General features: G+C 40.4%; 1 protein-coding gene and 1 long non-coding RNA gene across 11 annotated transcripts in view; one reads left to right on the top strand and one right to left on the bottom strand.

Moving 5' to 3' along the window:
- Window positions 1–297: 297 nt before the first annotated feature.
- LOC103176719 lies at window positions 298–15,421 on the top strand. Of its 5 annotated transcripts, XR_006085430.1 has the most exons (6): window positions 298–340; window positions 2,797–2,870; window positions 9,830–9,848; window positions 10,089–10,228; window positions 11,277–11,413; window positions 15,006–15,421. It is a non-coding gene; the product is annotated as an uncharacterized LOC103176719 (long non-coding RNA). The 5 variants fall into 5 exon arrangements; XR_006085428.1 differs by lacking the exon at window positions 298–340 and having other exon boundaries at window positions 2,323–2,870; XR_006085431.1 differs by lacking the exons at window positions 298–340; window positions 2,797–2,870 and adding an exon at window positions 4,266–4,388.
- LOC103176720 (cyclin-dependent kinase 17) overlaps window positions 11,311–16,387 on the bottom strand; it is a 48,660-nt gene continuing 43,583 nt past the window's right edge. For 5 of the 6 annotated variants that reach the window (XM_007890445.2, XM_007890449.2, XM_007890446.2 and 2 more), the window contains 2 exons: window positions 14,667–14,744; window positions 11,311–11,367 (listed from right to left, as the gene is read on the bottom strand). In XM_007890445.2, coding sequence (XP_007888636.1) covers window positions 11,330–11,367; window positions 14,667–14,744 — 116 coding nt within the window. In that variant the 3' untranslated portion in view covers window positions 11,311–11,329. Of the gene's footprint in view, window positions 11,368–13,318; window positions 13,372–14,666; window positions 14,745–16,387 lie in introns of all 6 variants that reach the window. The other variant, XM_007890448.2, reaches the window with a different exon arrangement.

Raw genomic sequence — 16,387 nt, 5'->3', positions numbered from 1 at the left:
CACCCACCCACGGTCAGTGTAAACACTGCGGCTTCGGAAAGGCGCCGCGAGCGAGCGAGTGAGTGAGTGCGCGCGCGCGCGCGGCGTCCGTCCGTCCGGTCCCCGCCCCGCTCGCGCCTCACGTCACGCCGCTGCCTGAAAAACGCTCACGCAGAAGCTCGCAGCCCCCCCCACCCACCCACCCCACCCCCCCCTGCGCGCGCGCGTGTGAGGTATTTTTTGAAAGAAAATTTTTAAATTCCTTCCCCCCCCCTCAAAAAAAAAGGAACCGTGTGTTTTATCCCTCTCCCCCCCCCATCAAAAGCTCCGTCAGTCCGCCGTTGCTGCAGCTGAAGGGCAGGTACGTCCGCCGCCGGTGCCACGCGACCGTCGAGCGAAAAGAAAACCAACCGTCCGACGCGACGGATTAACGGCGAACCCCCGTGAAGGGGGGTGGAGGGGGGGGTCGGGGGCTGTTCTTCCTTCCCCGTGAAGCGAACGGGCGGAGACTGTAATCGATGGACCACACACGCGTGCTGGTGGGGAGGGGGTACTTTTACCCTCTCTTCACCCCCCCCCCCCCCCCTCCTTCATTCCCTCAGCCCTTTCCTGGTCGGTTCGGTTCTTGCGGCAGTTGCCGTCCCAATGAAAACAAGGCACCACCTTGTGTGTGTGTGTGTGTGGGGGGGGGGGGGGTCACCGATAATAATAATAATAATAATAATAACCACAATCATTATCATCACCACCACCACAATAATAATAGTAATAATAACCATTGCCTTCAGAAATCGCCATCGTCGATTTTTTAAAAAAAATAACCGTCGTGATTCGGAGGGAAGATTTACTTCCCTCGAGATCCAACCGTTAATATTCAAAATATATTACCCCCTCCCCCCCCCCCCCCACACACACAACACAACACACACAATATATATATATATATATAGTTTGTTTATGCAGGGACACCCCTCCCCCTCTGTCACTCACTCTCTCACACACACTCACGACCCACTGTTTAATATTCTCTCCCACGCGAGAGAGGGGACTGTCGTCCCTCTCGGAAACCCGCTTCCCAACCCCGGGGGCTTCGGGATAAATAAATTCTCCGGGAAGTGAGGTTTTGTTTTGTTTCTCCCCCCCCCCCCCCCCCACACACACACACTACTCTCCCCCCCCCCCCCAAAAAAAAAACAGGTTGAACGATCCCCCCGCAACGGGGGAAACAAATAACATATCTAATAAGATCCTCGCTAACCCTGACAGCAAATCCACATAAGCAGAGGGTCGGGGTGGGGGGGGAGGGGGTCGGGGTGGGGGGGTAACGTAACCCATCACTCGCAAAGCAAGTCCAAAAAAAACCATTCTGTCCACTATCGTTTCCCCTCTCAGCCCCAACGTGTGTGTGTGTTGTGTGTGTTGTGTTGTGTGTGTACACCACATAAAGGTGCGACATGGCAGTCCTGCCTTCCCCAACCGACAGACACGTTTGAACAGTCAGAAAATATACATTTTATATTTGTATATGCACATATATATATATTATTGCGGATGTTAGGTTCCGCGTCCATCGAAGGCATCCCAACTTGATCGTGGAGGAGGGAAAAGTAACCGGGACAAGTTTTAACGCCCATCGCGCTTTTTTTTTGAGATAACAGTCACTTAACATGTTTCTGCGTTGCGTTCCCGCACGGCAGTGTTTAGCAATCAATTTTAAAGATAGGTCGCACCTTTCAATATATTATATTTGAAAATGAAAGCTTTATTCCAAACCAGCCACAACTTCTCGTGAACTGGTCAATCTGGACATCAACCATCAAATCACATTTGTGCAGCGCCTTTCAGGTTGGAAGGATGTCCCAAAGCGCTGGACAAGCAGTGTTTCGGACCGGAGCTGGGGGTCGGGATTGGGGAGGGTGGGGAGGAAGGAGGGCGACTGAAGGTATGGTCGAGGAGCAGGGTCTTGAGACTGGCCTTGAAAGAGGCAAGGGAGGGGGCGGGGGTTGTGGGATGGAGTTCCAGATGGTGCGGGCAGAGTGGCTGAAAGCCCGCCTGCTAATGGTGGGGCGGGCGAGGCAGGGGACATGAAGTAGGCCGGAGTCCGCTGAGCAGTGGTCCTGGAATTGAAGGTGGAGGTAGAGAGGTAGAGTTGGGTGTCATTCGCATGCATGTGGAAGTTGACCCCATGTCTATGGATGATGTCACCAAGGAGGAGCATATCGGTATTGGAAAGGAGAGGGCCAAGGACAGAGCCCTGAGGGACACCACACATGACAGTGTGAAGGCTGGAGGAGAAGCCATTAGTGGAGACAAAGTGAAAACGGTGGGAGAAGTAGGATTCAAACCAGGCAAGGGCAGATCCGCGAAAATTGAGCTGAGAGGAGGGGCGGTGTAGGATGATAGAATGGTTGACTGTCGAAGGCAGCAGGGAGGTCGAGGAGGACAAGGAGGCAGAGAGGGAATCTCAGGAATTGTCTTAAAAGAGTGAGGAAAGTGGGTGGCAGGACAATTAATTTAATAGCTAAGAAAGGGCCAATCTGTTAATGCAAAGGATTCATACCATTTAGAAAGTGACGGGCTGGCGTCTGTCATGATCTTCAAATTAAACAGAAATGGATTGTAGGAATGCACTCACTTGTAATTAAGGGCAGGCAATTTATAGTGAATCCATGAAATGAGTTCATAGGTTGAAGTCTTTCCATGAGCCTGTCAATTACATCTTTGTTACTATTCCTTTTCTGTTATTGTCATGCAATTTTAATGTGTTTTATGTTGAGGAAATATAGATTCATATTTTGCATAAAATTTGTTTCTAAGTTTTGGACTTGTACTGAAGATCACAGATGTGGCGGGAGGAGAGAAGCAGCTCACTGGAGACTGGAGCAGGGCTGGTAAGATCTCTGAGTTCATTGATCGATAGATCGGGTTTGAGGAGTGGAGGCAGTTCAATAAGCTCAGTTGCACCTCAGTTTGGTCATTTCAATGATCAGTGGAGGTAAAGGTAGCTTAGAATTAGAATTCAAAAGAATTAAGCCTCAACAATTGGACCCTTCTCAGTTTGTCTTTGAATGTTATATTCACTTCAAGTATTGATTAAAAAATGACCAGGAACGAAATCTGCACTGGAGTATAAGCATGTACTAGGAGTTCAAATATGAAACAGATTCCCACCCCACTTTTCTAATATTAGCTCACTGTTATTAACTCATGCAATTTAATCAGGGTGTTTATGATTTGGGCCTATTTTTATCCACTTGTGATAATGTATGAAAGTTTTGTAATGGTAAATTCTACAGGCTGAGCTTCTAGCTACCCCCTCCTTTCTAACCTGTTGATTCCTTTCATTATTTTAAATGCCTCAATCAAATCACCTCTGCTTTAAGGAATATAACCCCAGTCTACCATAACAGATAAATACTTTCAGCGTATATTTAGTGCCCAAAATTGAATGACGTCTGATTAGCACTCTATATAAATGCAGATCCAACTCCTTACTTTTATATTCCAGATCTTTTGCAATAAGTGCCATCATCCGAATTGCATTATTGACTGCTTTTTGCAGCTATGAACTACATTTTAATTATCTATAAACTTGTAATTCTAGACCGCTCATCTACCTCTCCTGGAGCTTTCCCATTTAGAACATACACTCACCTACTATTCTTCTATCCAATGTGTACTACTGCCCATTTTGTATTGTTAAACTACATCCTCCAATAGTTCTACCACTCGCACAATCTAACTATGTCTCTTTTTTGCAGGTTCTCTTCACAATTTACAACATCTCTCAGCTTAGTGTCACCAGCAAACTTAGAAATAGTCCCCTCTATATCCAGGTCATTGATATAAGGTGAAAAGCTATAACGACGCCATAAAATTTCAAGGCCGTTCTGCTAGAATCATCTTTCATACAAATATACTGAATATCATACCAATGTATTCCATAGTAGCTTTGACTTTCCAACAAGGTTAAGGAGTAATCACTCCAAGGATAAGTCAGGAGAAGTTAATCTTGAGTGGACACAACGTGTCATATTTGTCTTTAGAAAAAATCACTACACTTGACAGTAATTATCTATTAAGTGCTTTGAGACTATAAAAATGCAGTATTTTTTATAAGAACATGAGAATTTGCTAGGTGAAAAACCAAGATCTGTCCAGTTCGCCTTCCACCATCCTGGCAGTCGCTTCACATGTCGTGTCCCAAACTATATTAGCGAATCCAGTGTTATTATTTTCTAGCAGAAATCTAATTTGTTCTTGAAAGAAACACCATTTTCTGCTTCCACTGTCTCCCTAGGGAGCCTGTTACATATTTTTTTTCTGTAATTTAAATGAAAAGAGCTACAATTGAGGAGAGGCTGGCAAAATCATCGGTCCAAAAAAGGAAAAGAAAGATGATGCACCAAGTAAGAAAGGACAAACGAAACGTTTCCTAATTGGTCTTTCTCAGAAAACAAGGGGGCAAAAATTTTAATCATTCCTTATCATGTCAAAACCTTCAGAACAAAAGTTAGGGAGTGACTTTGATACAGCTTCAAATAAAAGGTACATTTAATACTCTGGTGCCATCAGGTGGTAATGCTTGGTAGTTTCTTGGTGATACTAATGGGAAACCACAAGTACGTAAGCCTGTCTAATCAGTTACTTCTTTCTCTTTGATCCTATTTACTGCATATAAGGTATAAGGTGTTCGATGTTCCGCTAAAACACGAACAGTTTTCCAAATACATTCCCGAAAGTCCTTCAATAAAGACGTTAAAAGGACAGAAGAAAGACTTGCCTGAGCTGTAAAGCTCAATTAGTAACCGTGGGTCACAAGTTCATAATCCTTGCATTTTATATTGTGCCTTTCATATCAAGAGGACATCATAAAGCACTTCACAAGATTTTATTGTGAAGTGTAGTGACTGTATTTAAAGGCAAATACAGCTGCCAATTTGAACAGAGCAGTCTCCCACAAACAGGCAAGTGAGTGACCAATTTTATTGTGGGGGTTGTTGGCCAGGATTAAATGGTATTCAGTTGTGGAGAATGTGAATTATACTGAACATTTGTGAAATACCATTTATAAAGGAGAACTACCTGTTGCTGTGGGTTGACTTTCACTTGACCTGGTTATGGAGTCAACCCAAACTGATGGGTAAAAGTATTCTTGGTGGCATTGGAGTAGCCCTGATTTGGTTCCAAGTAAACTTAAGTCCCGGCACAAAATTGTCCCAATCAGCTGATCTCATTCATAAAAGCAATTAAATGTTTAAATTAAGAAATGCTAAATTCAATCTGGCACAGTAGGGGATCGCTGGAATGCGAGGAGCGTTATACTAAAGAGCTATGCTTTACCTGATTGAAAGTGTTTGATAGTAACATAAGAGTGCCTGAAATGGGATAATGGTTTCCCTAGCACAAGTATTCATGAAATTATGACAGACCAACCAGACTTGAAATTATATATCATTCACAAGGTACAATGTTTAGAATTAAGATGTGATAATATTTTCAATGGACAGAGACAAGCAGATGAGAGAATTTCCTCCATTGGGTCCTGGAGAGAATTGATGTTTAGTGACTCTGAGCAGACATTTTATATACCTGTATTTCAGTGATTAAGAACAAACTGCATGGTCTCCAACAGTTTTGATATCAAGTATCTCATACTTTAGTAATTTATAGAATCCTTAGCTGTGCACTTACAGCAATCAAAAAGGCTGTAAAATCATAGAAATGTTAGCACTTGAGAAGGCCATTCAGTCACTGCTCGTGTCATATTTGCTCCACTAAAGCTTGCCTCTCCAATACAGTTCTTCCAAAAAGTTTCATATCTCTATTGTTCAAGTGATTATCTAATTACCTTTATTGACTTCAACATGATTCGTAGCAAGTTTGCCCATCCTTACAACCCTTTGAATAAAAAAAACCTAACCTCTCCTCCCTTAATGGTTTTAGTAATAATAAGGTTATGCCCTCTTCTTGCTCCAGCACCTTAGGGCTTCCTCCTGACTTGAAAGACACTATGCAAATGTAATTTGTTATTGTTGAGTAGAACAGAAAAAAACTATTTCATTTCATCCTGGTTTGCATGAATTCAGTGAGTTGTAACCAAGCGGAAGAAACAGAACATTAGAGGCAAGATGAAACATAGTAGACATGACAGAATGTTATATTTTCTTGTTCTCCTTCTATAACCATCGGTAAAACAACTTGCATTTATATAGAGCCCTTCACATAGGATAATATCTCACAGGACTTTACAGAAATGAGGTTGGACAATAAGAATGGAGGAGGAGGATAGGGGAGAAAGATGATTGAAAGCACAGTTGAAGAGGAGTTATTTTAGTCAGGATGTAAAAAAAACAATGGTGTGGGGGGAGCGAGTCAGAGGGGTAGATTGAAGGAGTTCCAGAAGTGAGAGGCATAATTGCTAAAGGCTTGGCAGATTCCGACCTCCAGCCCGAATCTGCCCAATGGAGGGAAGCCGGATAATTGACCTTGTGAGAGCATGATCCAAAATGTGACATTGCACGGTAGCTCCATTCCTTGTACTATTTTGCTCTTAGTTCATGGCGTTATATTAATGTATTTTGGATCTCTGCAAATGACAAATCTCCTAAAACTATTATGTTCAAGCGCTCTAGACGCCACCCCGGGTAAAGGACGCTATATAAATACATGTCGTTCATCTGGATTTGTTTGCTTTGAAGATTTCAAATAAAAATATGTGAAATGCATTGTTTAAATAAGTGGAGCAATATGCAGTTGATTTATTCATATTTCCTAGTCTGGCCTGTTATTTTCAGGTTTGTAGAAGGGTTGAAATTATTGTAAATTTTATGTAATATCCCAGTGAAATTGCAAATTATTATGAAGCATGGAAATATCAGGATAGATTCGGTAATTGAATGCAGAGGTTACAAAATCCCTATTATACAGAGAATCAGAAGATTAGACCGCCTTAGGATATGAAATAGTAAAAAAAAATCTTATTATACAGTGCCTTTTGCAGATTAAAGAGTTATATAACTGGTTAGACCCTAACTCCATGTACAATTTCTGCTTGTTAAAGTCAGACTCCTTTCCACTGTAACCTATTTTCATGTATAGAAAAAGCTTTTTAATTGGAGTAAGTTGCATGTTGTAATATAAAATTAAATCTCTATCTTCAATTTATGCAACCCCAGTTATTGGGGCCTAAAAAGTAGTTCACTACTGGCAATTTACCGAGTCGCTAATAGACAATCCCGTTTGCTATGTTATGATAATCGACTCCTGTACATTAATAGGGTTGCTATTGGAGTCACCAAACTGACACATGTTATGTGATGAACCAACAAGCATTACTTTCATTTGATATCTATTACTGGGGCTAAGCATTCGTTCGAAGGAGTAACTAACCTATTAGTCCTCATACCGGTAGTGTTCCAGAATGCAATAGTAGTATCTGTCTGTCTAGAATGAGACCAAGAACTACCAAAGAATCTTACAGATTTCAGTGGCTCATGAGGTACCGTTTAGACAGTCACTAGACATACATCGGATGCATTGGCGGCTCGTAGATGGATAAGGAACAGCTGGTTTCCATTCTCACCAAGAGTGCTGTGGGCAAATTTGTACGAGAATGTGGAATGCCACAAGGTGATGCGCTTTTGTGGACATGTGGATATCGACAAGTGTAAATTGCGATTTAATATTGATATTTTGTGAGCTCATGAAGAGTTCAGGGATGGCCTAAACTGTTCAAAAAATAAATATATATTCTAAGTACTACAGCATACACATAAAACAAGACTGATGCATTGGTTTTTGAACCTGACACCCCCCTTGATCTCAAAACACACTTCAAATGTATATCCATTATTGTTTAATTATCATACAGTAGAGAAAGAACAAGTACACACTTTTGGAAATATATACGATTACTACAACTGCCAAATAGTAAGATTTTTTCCATTGTATCTTTTACAAGAACTGTTATCAGTGATGCTGACAAGCATCTTACATAAAGATCTTTCAACAGCAGAAGTTAGTTAATATAAATAAAAAGTGAGAATTTTGAGCAAAGTATTGCACAAAACGATACACAGAAAATAAACCAGTTTTAAACATTTTTAGTTTGAAAACTAAGCTATTGGATCTTGTACTGCATTGTAACTTAGTAAATGAATTGGAAATGTCCATACAAGCAATAAAAATCATAAAACATAAGTTCTATGTTAGTGTTTCAAAGTAAGAATAAAAGACGGGTTCTTGGAAAATAGCTGCTCTTTCATTTGCATAACATTGAAACATTTATTATGTGGTCTCTCTTCCTCAAATATTAACATTGCAAGCATTACACATTAACTATTTTTAGTGTTGATTAAATATGGAGCACAGAGCAATATGGCATAGACCTAAAGGCAGATCTGCCGCCAATGCTTTCTGCTGGGGGAAATCTGTATTGGGGGGGGAAACGATAAAGTACCTGAGAAAAAAGAAAATTGTAGAAGTTCTCTAAAGTACAACAGTTATAAATAAATTTGGCTAAAAGTGACCCAAAATATAATTAGCTTTCAACCTCGTTACTACTTAAATTAATGCAAAAGAAGTATTTTTATTTTTGATGCCTATCCATGATAGGCGGGGGTTTCCATAAAACATTAGTGGAGCTGCTAAAATGTCAATGGAGTGGACTAACGGAGGCACCAAATACAAGCTCCCGGTCTGACTAACCTTTCAGTCGATCAAATCCGCAGGCAATACCAGACCAGGCAGAGACCCCATCACATAGAAATCATTCTCTTCTCTGCCAACTCCAGCTGGCAGCCCACTGTCACTCCTGCATTCAGATAACTTTTTCAACTGGTGTTACAAACACATTTACAGTGCATATGGTTAATACAAAAAAAAAGAAAATAAACAATGTCAAAAAAAATAAGATGCTGTAAGATCGTATGAGCGAGATATGTGACCTTTACGGAATATTGATTGGTTCCAAATTTCACAGATGATTGGCAAATGCGTACAGGAACGTACGTACCTGTGTCAGTTCAAACATGGAATCTCCAGTGCGATTGCAAGTGCAAACTGAAGTTGCTGTATTCTGGGAAGGGATTACTGAGTTAAGGGGTATATTTATTTACATGGCAGATGAAAATCAAATAAAATGAAAATCATTGTTCTTGCACAAAGGGTGGAGTGCTCTAACTTTTTAATCTTGTCGCTTCATGAACGGATACAACAGAAAAGTCTTTCCTTCAAAGGGTGCTGGATTTAATTTAAGTCTTGTATGTACCAAAATCTGATGAAATACTGAAACAGTGTACAGAATCGATCAGTGTTTATTGATCGCTCCATTAAATATATGCTCTGAGAAAAATGCTGAGCAGGAAAGAGCAAACGACCAGTTATGTGAAATGTTTTGAGAATTTCACCCAATATGCTTCCGGAGTAATCTGGTTATCCAGCCATGAAACTTAACCGACAGGGATGAATAAAATACTCAGATTAGATATTTCCCTTCAATATTTGTGGGTCTGCATGTATGTGTGTGTGTGTGTATGTATGTATGTATGAGTGAAGAGTGTACAATTAAGCCATTAATTTATGTTTCCTTTAAAAAATGGTCCTGAATTTGTCAATTTTGTACCAGTTAAAATAATGTTTTTGCTACATTTCGTGACTGCATGGATCCGTCACAAAAGAAATCCAACAATAAATAGCTCCACATCACCAAAATAGTCTCCAAAGTAAAAGCAATTCAAGGTCTTGGAATAAAAGATGACATTATGAATCACGCATATGTTTTCTTTAAACAATAAAATGTTGCACGACTCCATCAATCAATTGTCTGAATCATGTTCTCTCTCAACAGTTGTTCGGTCGATTATCAGGTAAAGCCAATCTCCATTTTTAAATATACTTTCTTGAAACCTTGTAACTATGATCAGTAGCAGCAACTTCAAAAAGGGAAAAAGGGAAGACATCATCTTGTAATGCTCATGATTTCATTGCACTATTTTTGAAAGTGATGCATAAATATTACATTTGAAACTTCCATTCATTCTGGTAAAAGCAGCTACAACAAAGATGGTTGTACATATTATTCTAACTTGGATTCATGCATATTTCAGAATACAACACAGGATTGCCATCTTTTGCCAAATCCAAAACTGAACAAGGGACACGGGATGGGTGCACAGCTTGTGATCTGGAGTTGCCTTTTCCCAAGCATTCAAACTCATTGGAACTAATTAATAACTAATATACAGAAGTAAGTGAGAAAAATGTCCTATTTTAAACTGAGATTTTGATGACTATTGTACATTTTAGGATTCTCCAGACAGCTCAAACATTGCCAGTTCAAACTGGATGGTTACAGCTAAAATGTAGACTGCTCCAGGAGTTGAGCCTGGCGAGAAGAGAATGTAGGTGGAGGCAGGTATTGCTACTAATCACATTTTCAAGTAAAACTCAAAGACAATGTACCGTTGTAACTAACTAACAATTATAGAAAACCGGTAGCTGGCGAATACATTACTGATACTGAAAGGGTAATGCTTGGACTGCTTTTTTCAGTGTTAATTAAAAAAAGAATATAAATTACTTTTAAAAATTCTTTTCATCATTCATGAAAGCCAGATTCCTCACAGTTCACAATTCATCCCCTATTCCAGAAATGACATTCAAGGCATTTTTTGCTTTACGTTCTTGAATGAAATGCTTTACCATTGCTGTATATTCAGTGCTGCAAGTCTCAAATCGTGCAGCTATCACTAATAGTTGCGTAGAGGATAGACGTTTCCAACACAGGAACATACAGGAATTGGGCATGCTCAAAGCTGGAATACATTGTTGGGAACACACTTCTTTACAGTTGATTTTATATTGTTATTTTCTGAAATTACAGCATTCAAAATTGTTTCCCCCTCCCCATACACTTATGTCCAATTTTGAAAATAACCTTTTTGCTCTTTGTCCTTAAGGAAGAGAATGCAACTATTTAAAGCAGAAAACAATTCTTACAACTTAAATAGATTTCCTACAATTCTCAAACAATGTGCAAGAACTCAAAAGTATAAAACCTGTGGAATCAACAGTAGTGTTGCAGGTGGCTTGCAGTTCTTATTTTTCTCCAAATCCCTCCGATGGATTTTGAAAAGCATTCAATGTTTCTTTACAGTGCATCTTGCAGATGTAACTCAGTGTAAGTCACTTTTCAGCTCACCAGTGGCCAACAAGGCACAATCTGTATCACTGTCAGAATCGTAAATCCTGCTGCACAGAATTAATCGGATGTCTTCAATCTTCTATCCTTGCAGATTCCTCCAACAGTCTCCCGGCTGGAATTTTTATTATCTGGAGACCTATCAAGTTAAAACAACATGCTCTGGCGTCTGTTCTTCCCATGGGCTGATAGGGGCACAAGCACAATATCACAGTTACTGTCATGCTTCAGGTATTTATTGTCCTAGAATATCCCAGAATACTCTGGCCAATTTCATAAACTCCAACATAGCTTGTTTGCTCTGCACTTGAATGCTATTTTGCATCAGATGATGCAAAACTGGATGGGTATTGGATTGGAAACTAGGAAGAGAAGCCGATTGTTTAAAATTAAGCTATTATAAAATAATTTTGGCACATCACATTCATGAACAGAAAAGTTGGTTCTATCCCAATTTTTCCCAATGCTCTCCTGTAAATAACACATCCTGGTTTCAGTTCCACAGGTGCTTGCAATCCTTGTCCAAATCATCAAGTTCTTTGTTTTGTTAGAAGCAAGGGAGGGGGTGCATTCAGGGAATGTTACACAGATACAGTGCTATACCTGGACAGCAAATATCAGCAGACAATTTAAATATGTGGCGTATCAAAGCTGAACCCAATTCTGTTCCCAACCAATGTCCATACATCTACACTCCCATCAGGAGTCACAAGCTTAGAAATTAGGAGTGTGAAGCTCTCTGCCCCCAGCACAGGGACATTAAAGGATAATTTTAAGTGCTCCACTGTTGCCCTGGCTGAGATCAGCTAATTCAGCACATGTCAAGCAACGATAGTGTCGATCTGCATTGGGTGTTCATTCCGCCTCACAAGTGACTGAGATGGCGAGACACACGATAAAATCGGCTGACATTCAGGTCATCAGATCATCATTGATGTGATTTCCTGTGTTCTGTGCATGTGTAGGAAGTGATGTTGGTTGTGATTTGACCTGGCAGGTGGTAATTTTTCAGTGTGTGGGATTTTTAACACTAACATCCCTCAACTTGGTGAGCACAACTTGTCCCTAAGACCATTTTCAGCTCGGCATGCAATCTACTCTTCAGTTTCTACTGTGGCTTTCCGAACTGAACACGAGGAGGGCAAGACTGAAAACTACTTTGAATTTATTTCCCTTCCTCTGAGAAATTCACCCTCCCAAATATTTGTAACAAACCATAATGTGGAAATTGGAGAAAATGCAGCCTCAAGTCCTACAGTTTATGAGCAGAATGTTATAATGCGAACTCTATTAGTCACATTGCCACTTGACTTTTCAATTTTCATGCTAAAGTATATCATGTATCTTCATGCAAATATCTAAAGCAAGAAGTTGTTTCTCACAGTACACAACAACCCATATTAGTGCATAGATACTAAAATGGAACCTTTTTCAGTCAGTAGAAAGAAATGTCATATGTCAATGGAATTGTGATTTGCTGAAAATGGTCTGGAAATACTGAAAGCTAGCAAAAGAAGCCCAATAAGCTACCAAATAAAAAACATTACCATAAAAAGGTAGGATTAGGGAGAACAAAATCCTGTATTTTGGGGGGGGGAAATGGGAGATGGTGAGAAATGCGTGAAATTGGCAGAAGTTTAGAAAGACAGGCCTTTTTTAAAAAAAAACTAAAGTATTAGGCAAATAGAAGCAGTCAAAAAAAATCAGAATACATGAAAGTGAAGAGATAAATAGATTTTTTAAAGTTGATCAAGGAAATAAAATATGATGTAGCAAATGCTTATAATGGGAAGAAAGGAATGAAAACTGCAAAAGGAGGAAATTAGATAGGAGGATTGAAAGGAAAGAAATAAAGAAATGGGATTAGCTGCTCAGGCATGTCAAAGCCACAGTAAAAATACATAAAGAATTTATAAAAATATATCTAATTTCAATTGAGGCAGCCATGGTATTAGTTGCTTAAATGCAGAATTAAGTGCAACACCAATGTTTTTTTTTTACAAGCAGCGAGTAAATATGAGCGAATATTATTAATGCTCAGCCAACATTCTCATCAGAACAATTTTGGATGCAAAATGACAGTTCAGAGAGCCATGGTTTACGCATTCTTTTCAGACTATACCAGAGTGACATTACCTTGGATAAAGATACAAAAACGACTGATTAAGTTCTGCTCTTGCTCCTCAATGCTGCATAAAAATTAAGGATGCAATAATCGTAAATTTGTCATTAATGGACAAAAACACAGGCATTCTGGATATATCCCCATGTTTTCATCCAAGGATACATTAAAACCTACCTTTACTGGTGCCAACCCACTAGTAATGATTTGGTGCTATTGTGTAGCTGCAGACATGAAGGTTTGATCTTACATGTGGATACAGCTGTGTGCAATTTACAGCAGAGCAACAAACACAAGCTTAAAATGTCCGATTGGAGTTGAGGGTTCCGACTGTGCAATTGTATTGAAGCACAGAAGACTCCAGCTGTAAAAGCCACCGTGCTTTCACTTCTTAAAATTCAGGATTTGTTTTAGATGAAAGGAAAACGCATTATTTGAAAAAGTAAAATGCTCCTACAACATAAATTTGCATTTTATGGCAACATCTCTTGCATTATTCGGCTTTCATTACGAAAATGGAACATCCAATAAATTGAAATTGTCCAAACATTCCCTGAAATTTATACAGTCCTCAATGAAAGCTGCACAGCATCTTCTTTTCAATTAAATTTTAAATAGAAGGGAAAGAAAAATGGAGGCAATAAACAGGCCACACTGATCACAGTAACTAACTCTGGAGATTTAACAGTGAGCCTTATATTGCTTTATCACAAGGGGATTAAATAACTCATGACAGCCTGCTTCTGACAAATTATCTTGCCCAATCTGTATATCATAAAACATACAGTTTAAAATTGATTCCCCTGAAGACCTGTCTGTGGGTAAGTAGTTTAACAGAATTGTGGGAAATATGACAACTGCATGGTTAATTATGATGATTAAAAATTATGGGTTTAATAAAAACAACAATAATCCTTGCAATTGGTAAAGCGCCTTATCACAGAGTTGAGACTTCTCAAAGAGAACTTCACAGAATACACTGTAAAGTGAATTGACTGTGTATTTTGTGGATGAAACAAAGTGTGAAGAATAAGAAACAATAATACCTTTGAACAATTTTTTTNCAAAGAATGAATGTTTTTCAGATCCATTTTTCTTTTCCCTCCGCTTAAAGTTTCTCTGTACTTACAAACATTTACCCAGTGAGTCATCTGACCTATTGTTCCAAGCTATTGGTTGTATCTTTGCGTTGTAAGCAAATAGTGTTGGGCGAGGTGACTTAGGTGCCATGTAAAATAATAGTACCTGGTAATAAGTCAAAAGAAAAGAATTCTATAGCTTTGGTAAAGTGAAATGTTGGCATTTCCACAGTCCTTGATTTCCACCTTTTATTTATTAACATTAAACTGTGCAGAAACTTACCTGACTCTGGGTAGGAGGAAGATCGATAACCAGGATCCTTCTGCAACTGAATCTCCTTCAGTGAAAATATTGAGGTCGCTGTAAAATTAAGATTGAAAACGTTTTCATTTTTCTAGGCATTGGAAAACCTTCGAACAGTGCAGCCAGTTATATAGCAATAGCTATTCCCCACATAACGATCTTCCTAACGATGTCACTACGGGGAGTGGTTAAGTGGTAGTTTGATGGTTCCGTGCAAGGAAGGAAAACATCAGGGAAGAGAGGGAATCAGAAGAAGAATTAATTTGGCTAAATCAGTAACTGGCTAAAAAAAAGTGAGCTCTTTTCTTATGCCTCCAGATGGTACACGCTGCAGGGACTACAAGGGTATGAGGGGGGAAAAGACATTGGAGAAAAACACTGAACCAAAGTAACAATGAAGAACGAGCAGTGTTAACCCCTTACCGAAGCATAGATACACCCAAATCCCCAATGTGAACACGCAGCGAGATTGAAAAGGCGCTTGACAGAAAAAACATACTGCGAAAAAGTGGTATGATTGGAACTTCGACACTGGAAAAAACACCTCGGGACATAAAGTGTGACTCCTGCAAGGAACCCCCATGTGCAAGACATTGACCAACGGGAGCTCAGTATGCAGAATTTATCAGGAGAGAAAATAAACCCATTTGAAATGGCCAGGGGGCAGTATTCGTGCAAAGGCTTCATTTAAACAACAAATTGCACTTGTAATAGCGCCCTTCACATCAGAAAGACATCCCAGGGCACTGGACAATCAAGGGTTTTGGACCCAAGCTGGGGTTTGGGGTCAGAAGGGGAGGAGGGCAGGGGTGTGGGGGTGGGAGGGTAGTCGAAGGCACGGTCAAAGAGGAAGGTTTTCAGACAGGGCTGGAAGGAGGCAAAAGAGGGGAGAGACAGAGGGATTGCAGGATTGAGTTCCAGAATGTGGGGGCAGAGATGCTGAATGTCCGACCGACAATGGTGGGGTGGGAAGTGTGGGGGACCTGAAGCAGGTCAGTGTCCACCAAGCGGAGGGAGCGGACAGGCTGATATGGGGTTATGAGGTTGGAGAGGTTGGGGGGGGAGCCAGACCGTGGAGGGCCTTGAAGGTAAGAATGAGGGTTTTGTACGTGATTCTCTGAGGGATGGGGCACCAGTGAAGGAGAGGACACGAGCTACAGAGTTCTGAATAATCCACGGCTTGTGGAGGGAAGAGTTGGGAAGTCCGGTGAGCAGGCAGTTGATGTCGTCAAGCCGGAACGTAATGAAAGTGTGGATCAGGGTCTCAGCGACCTGCGGGGTGAGGCAGTGGCGGAGGTGGGCAATGGTGCGGAGGTGAGGTAAGGTGGAATGGATCACGGCACGAATGTGGGGTTTGAAGGACAGCTGAGGGTCGAAAAGGACACCGAGGTTTTGGATTGACTCGGTGATGTGGGCAGCCCTGGATGATGATAGCCCTGGATGATGATAGTGTCAGCGGCTGAGGTGATGAGGCGTTGCCGGAAGCCAAGCAGGAGGGCCTCTGGCTTGCCAGCATTGAGCTGGAGGACGTTGACTCTCGTCCAGGACTTGATGTCAGGTCTTAACGCTGAATTAAAAACACACAACTAAAATATTTTAAGAGCCGAATGTTCTTTGCTTCTATATTAGTTTTCTCTCAATTACTGCCGACCAAAGTAAATAAAACAGGATATAAACCACAGACATCAAAACATTGATTC

The sequence above is a fragment of the Callorhinchus milii genome, unplaced genomic scaffold (assembly GCF_018977255.1).
Source record: "Callorhinchus milii isolate IMCB2004 unplaced genomic scaffold, IMCB_Cmil_1.0 Scaffold12, whole genome shotgun sequence".
Lineage (NCBI taxonomy): Eukaryota > Metazoa > Chordata > Chondrichthyes > Chimaeriformes > Callorhinchidae > Callorhinchus > Callorhinchus milii.
Note: the sequence above shows the minus strand (reverse complement) of the source record. Positions and strands in the feature narration are given on the sequence as shown.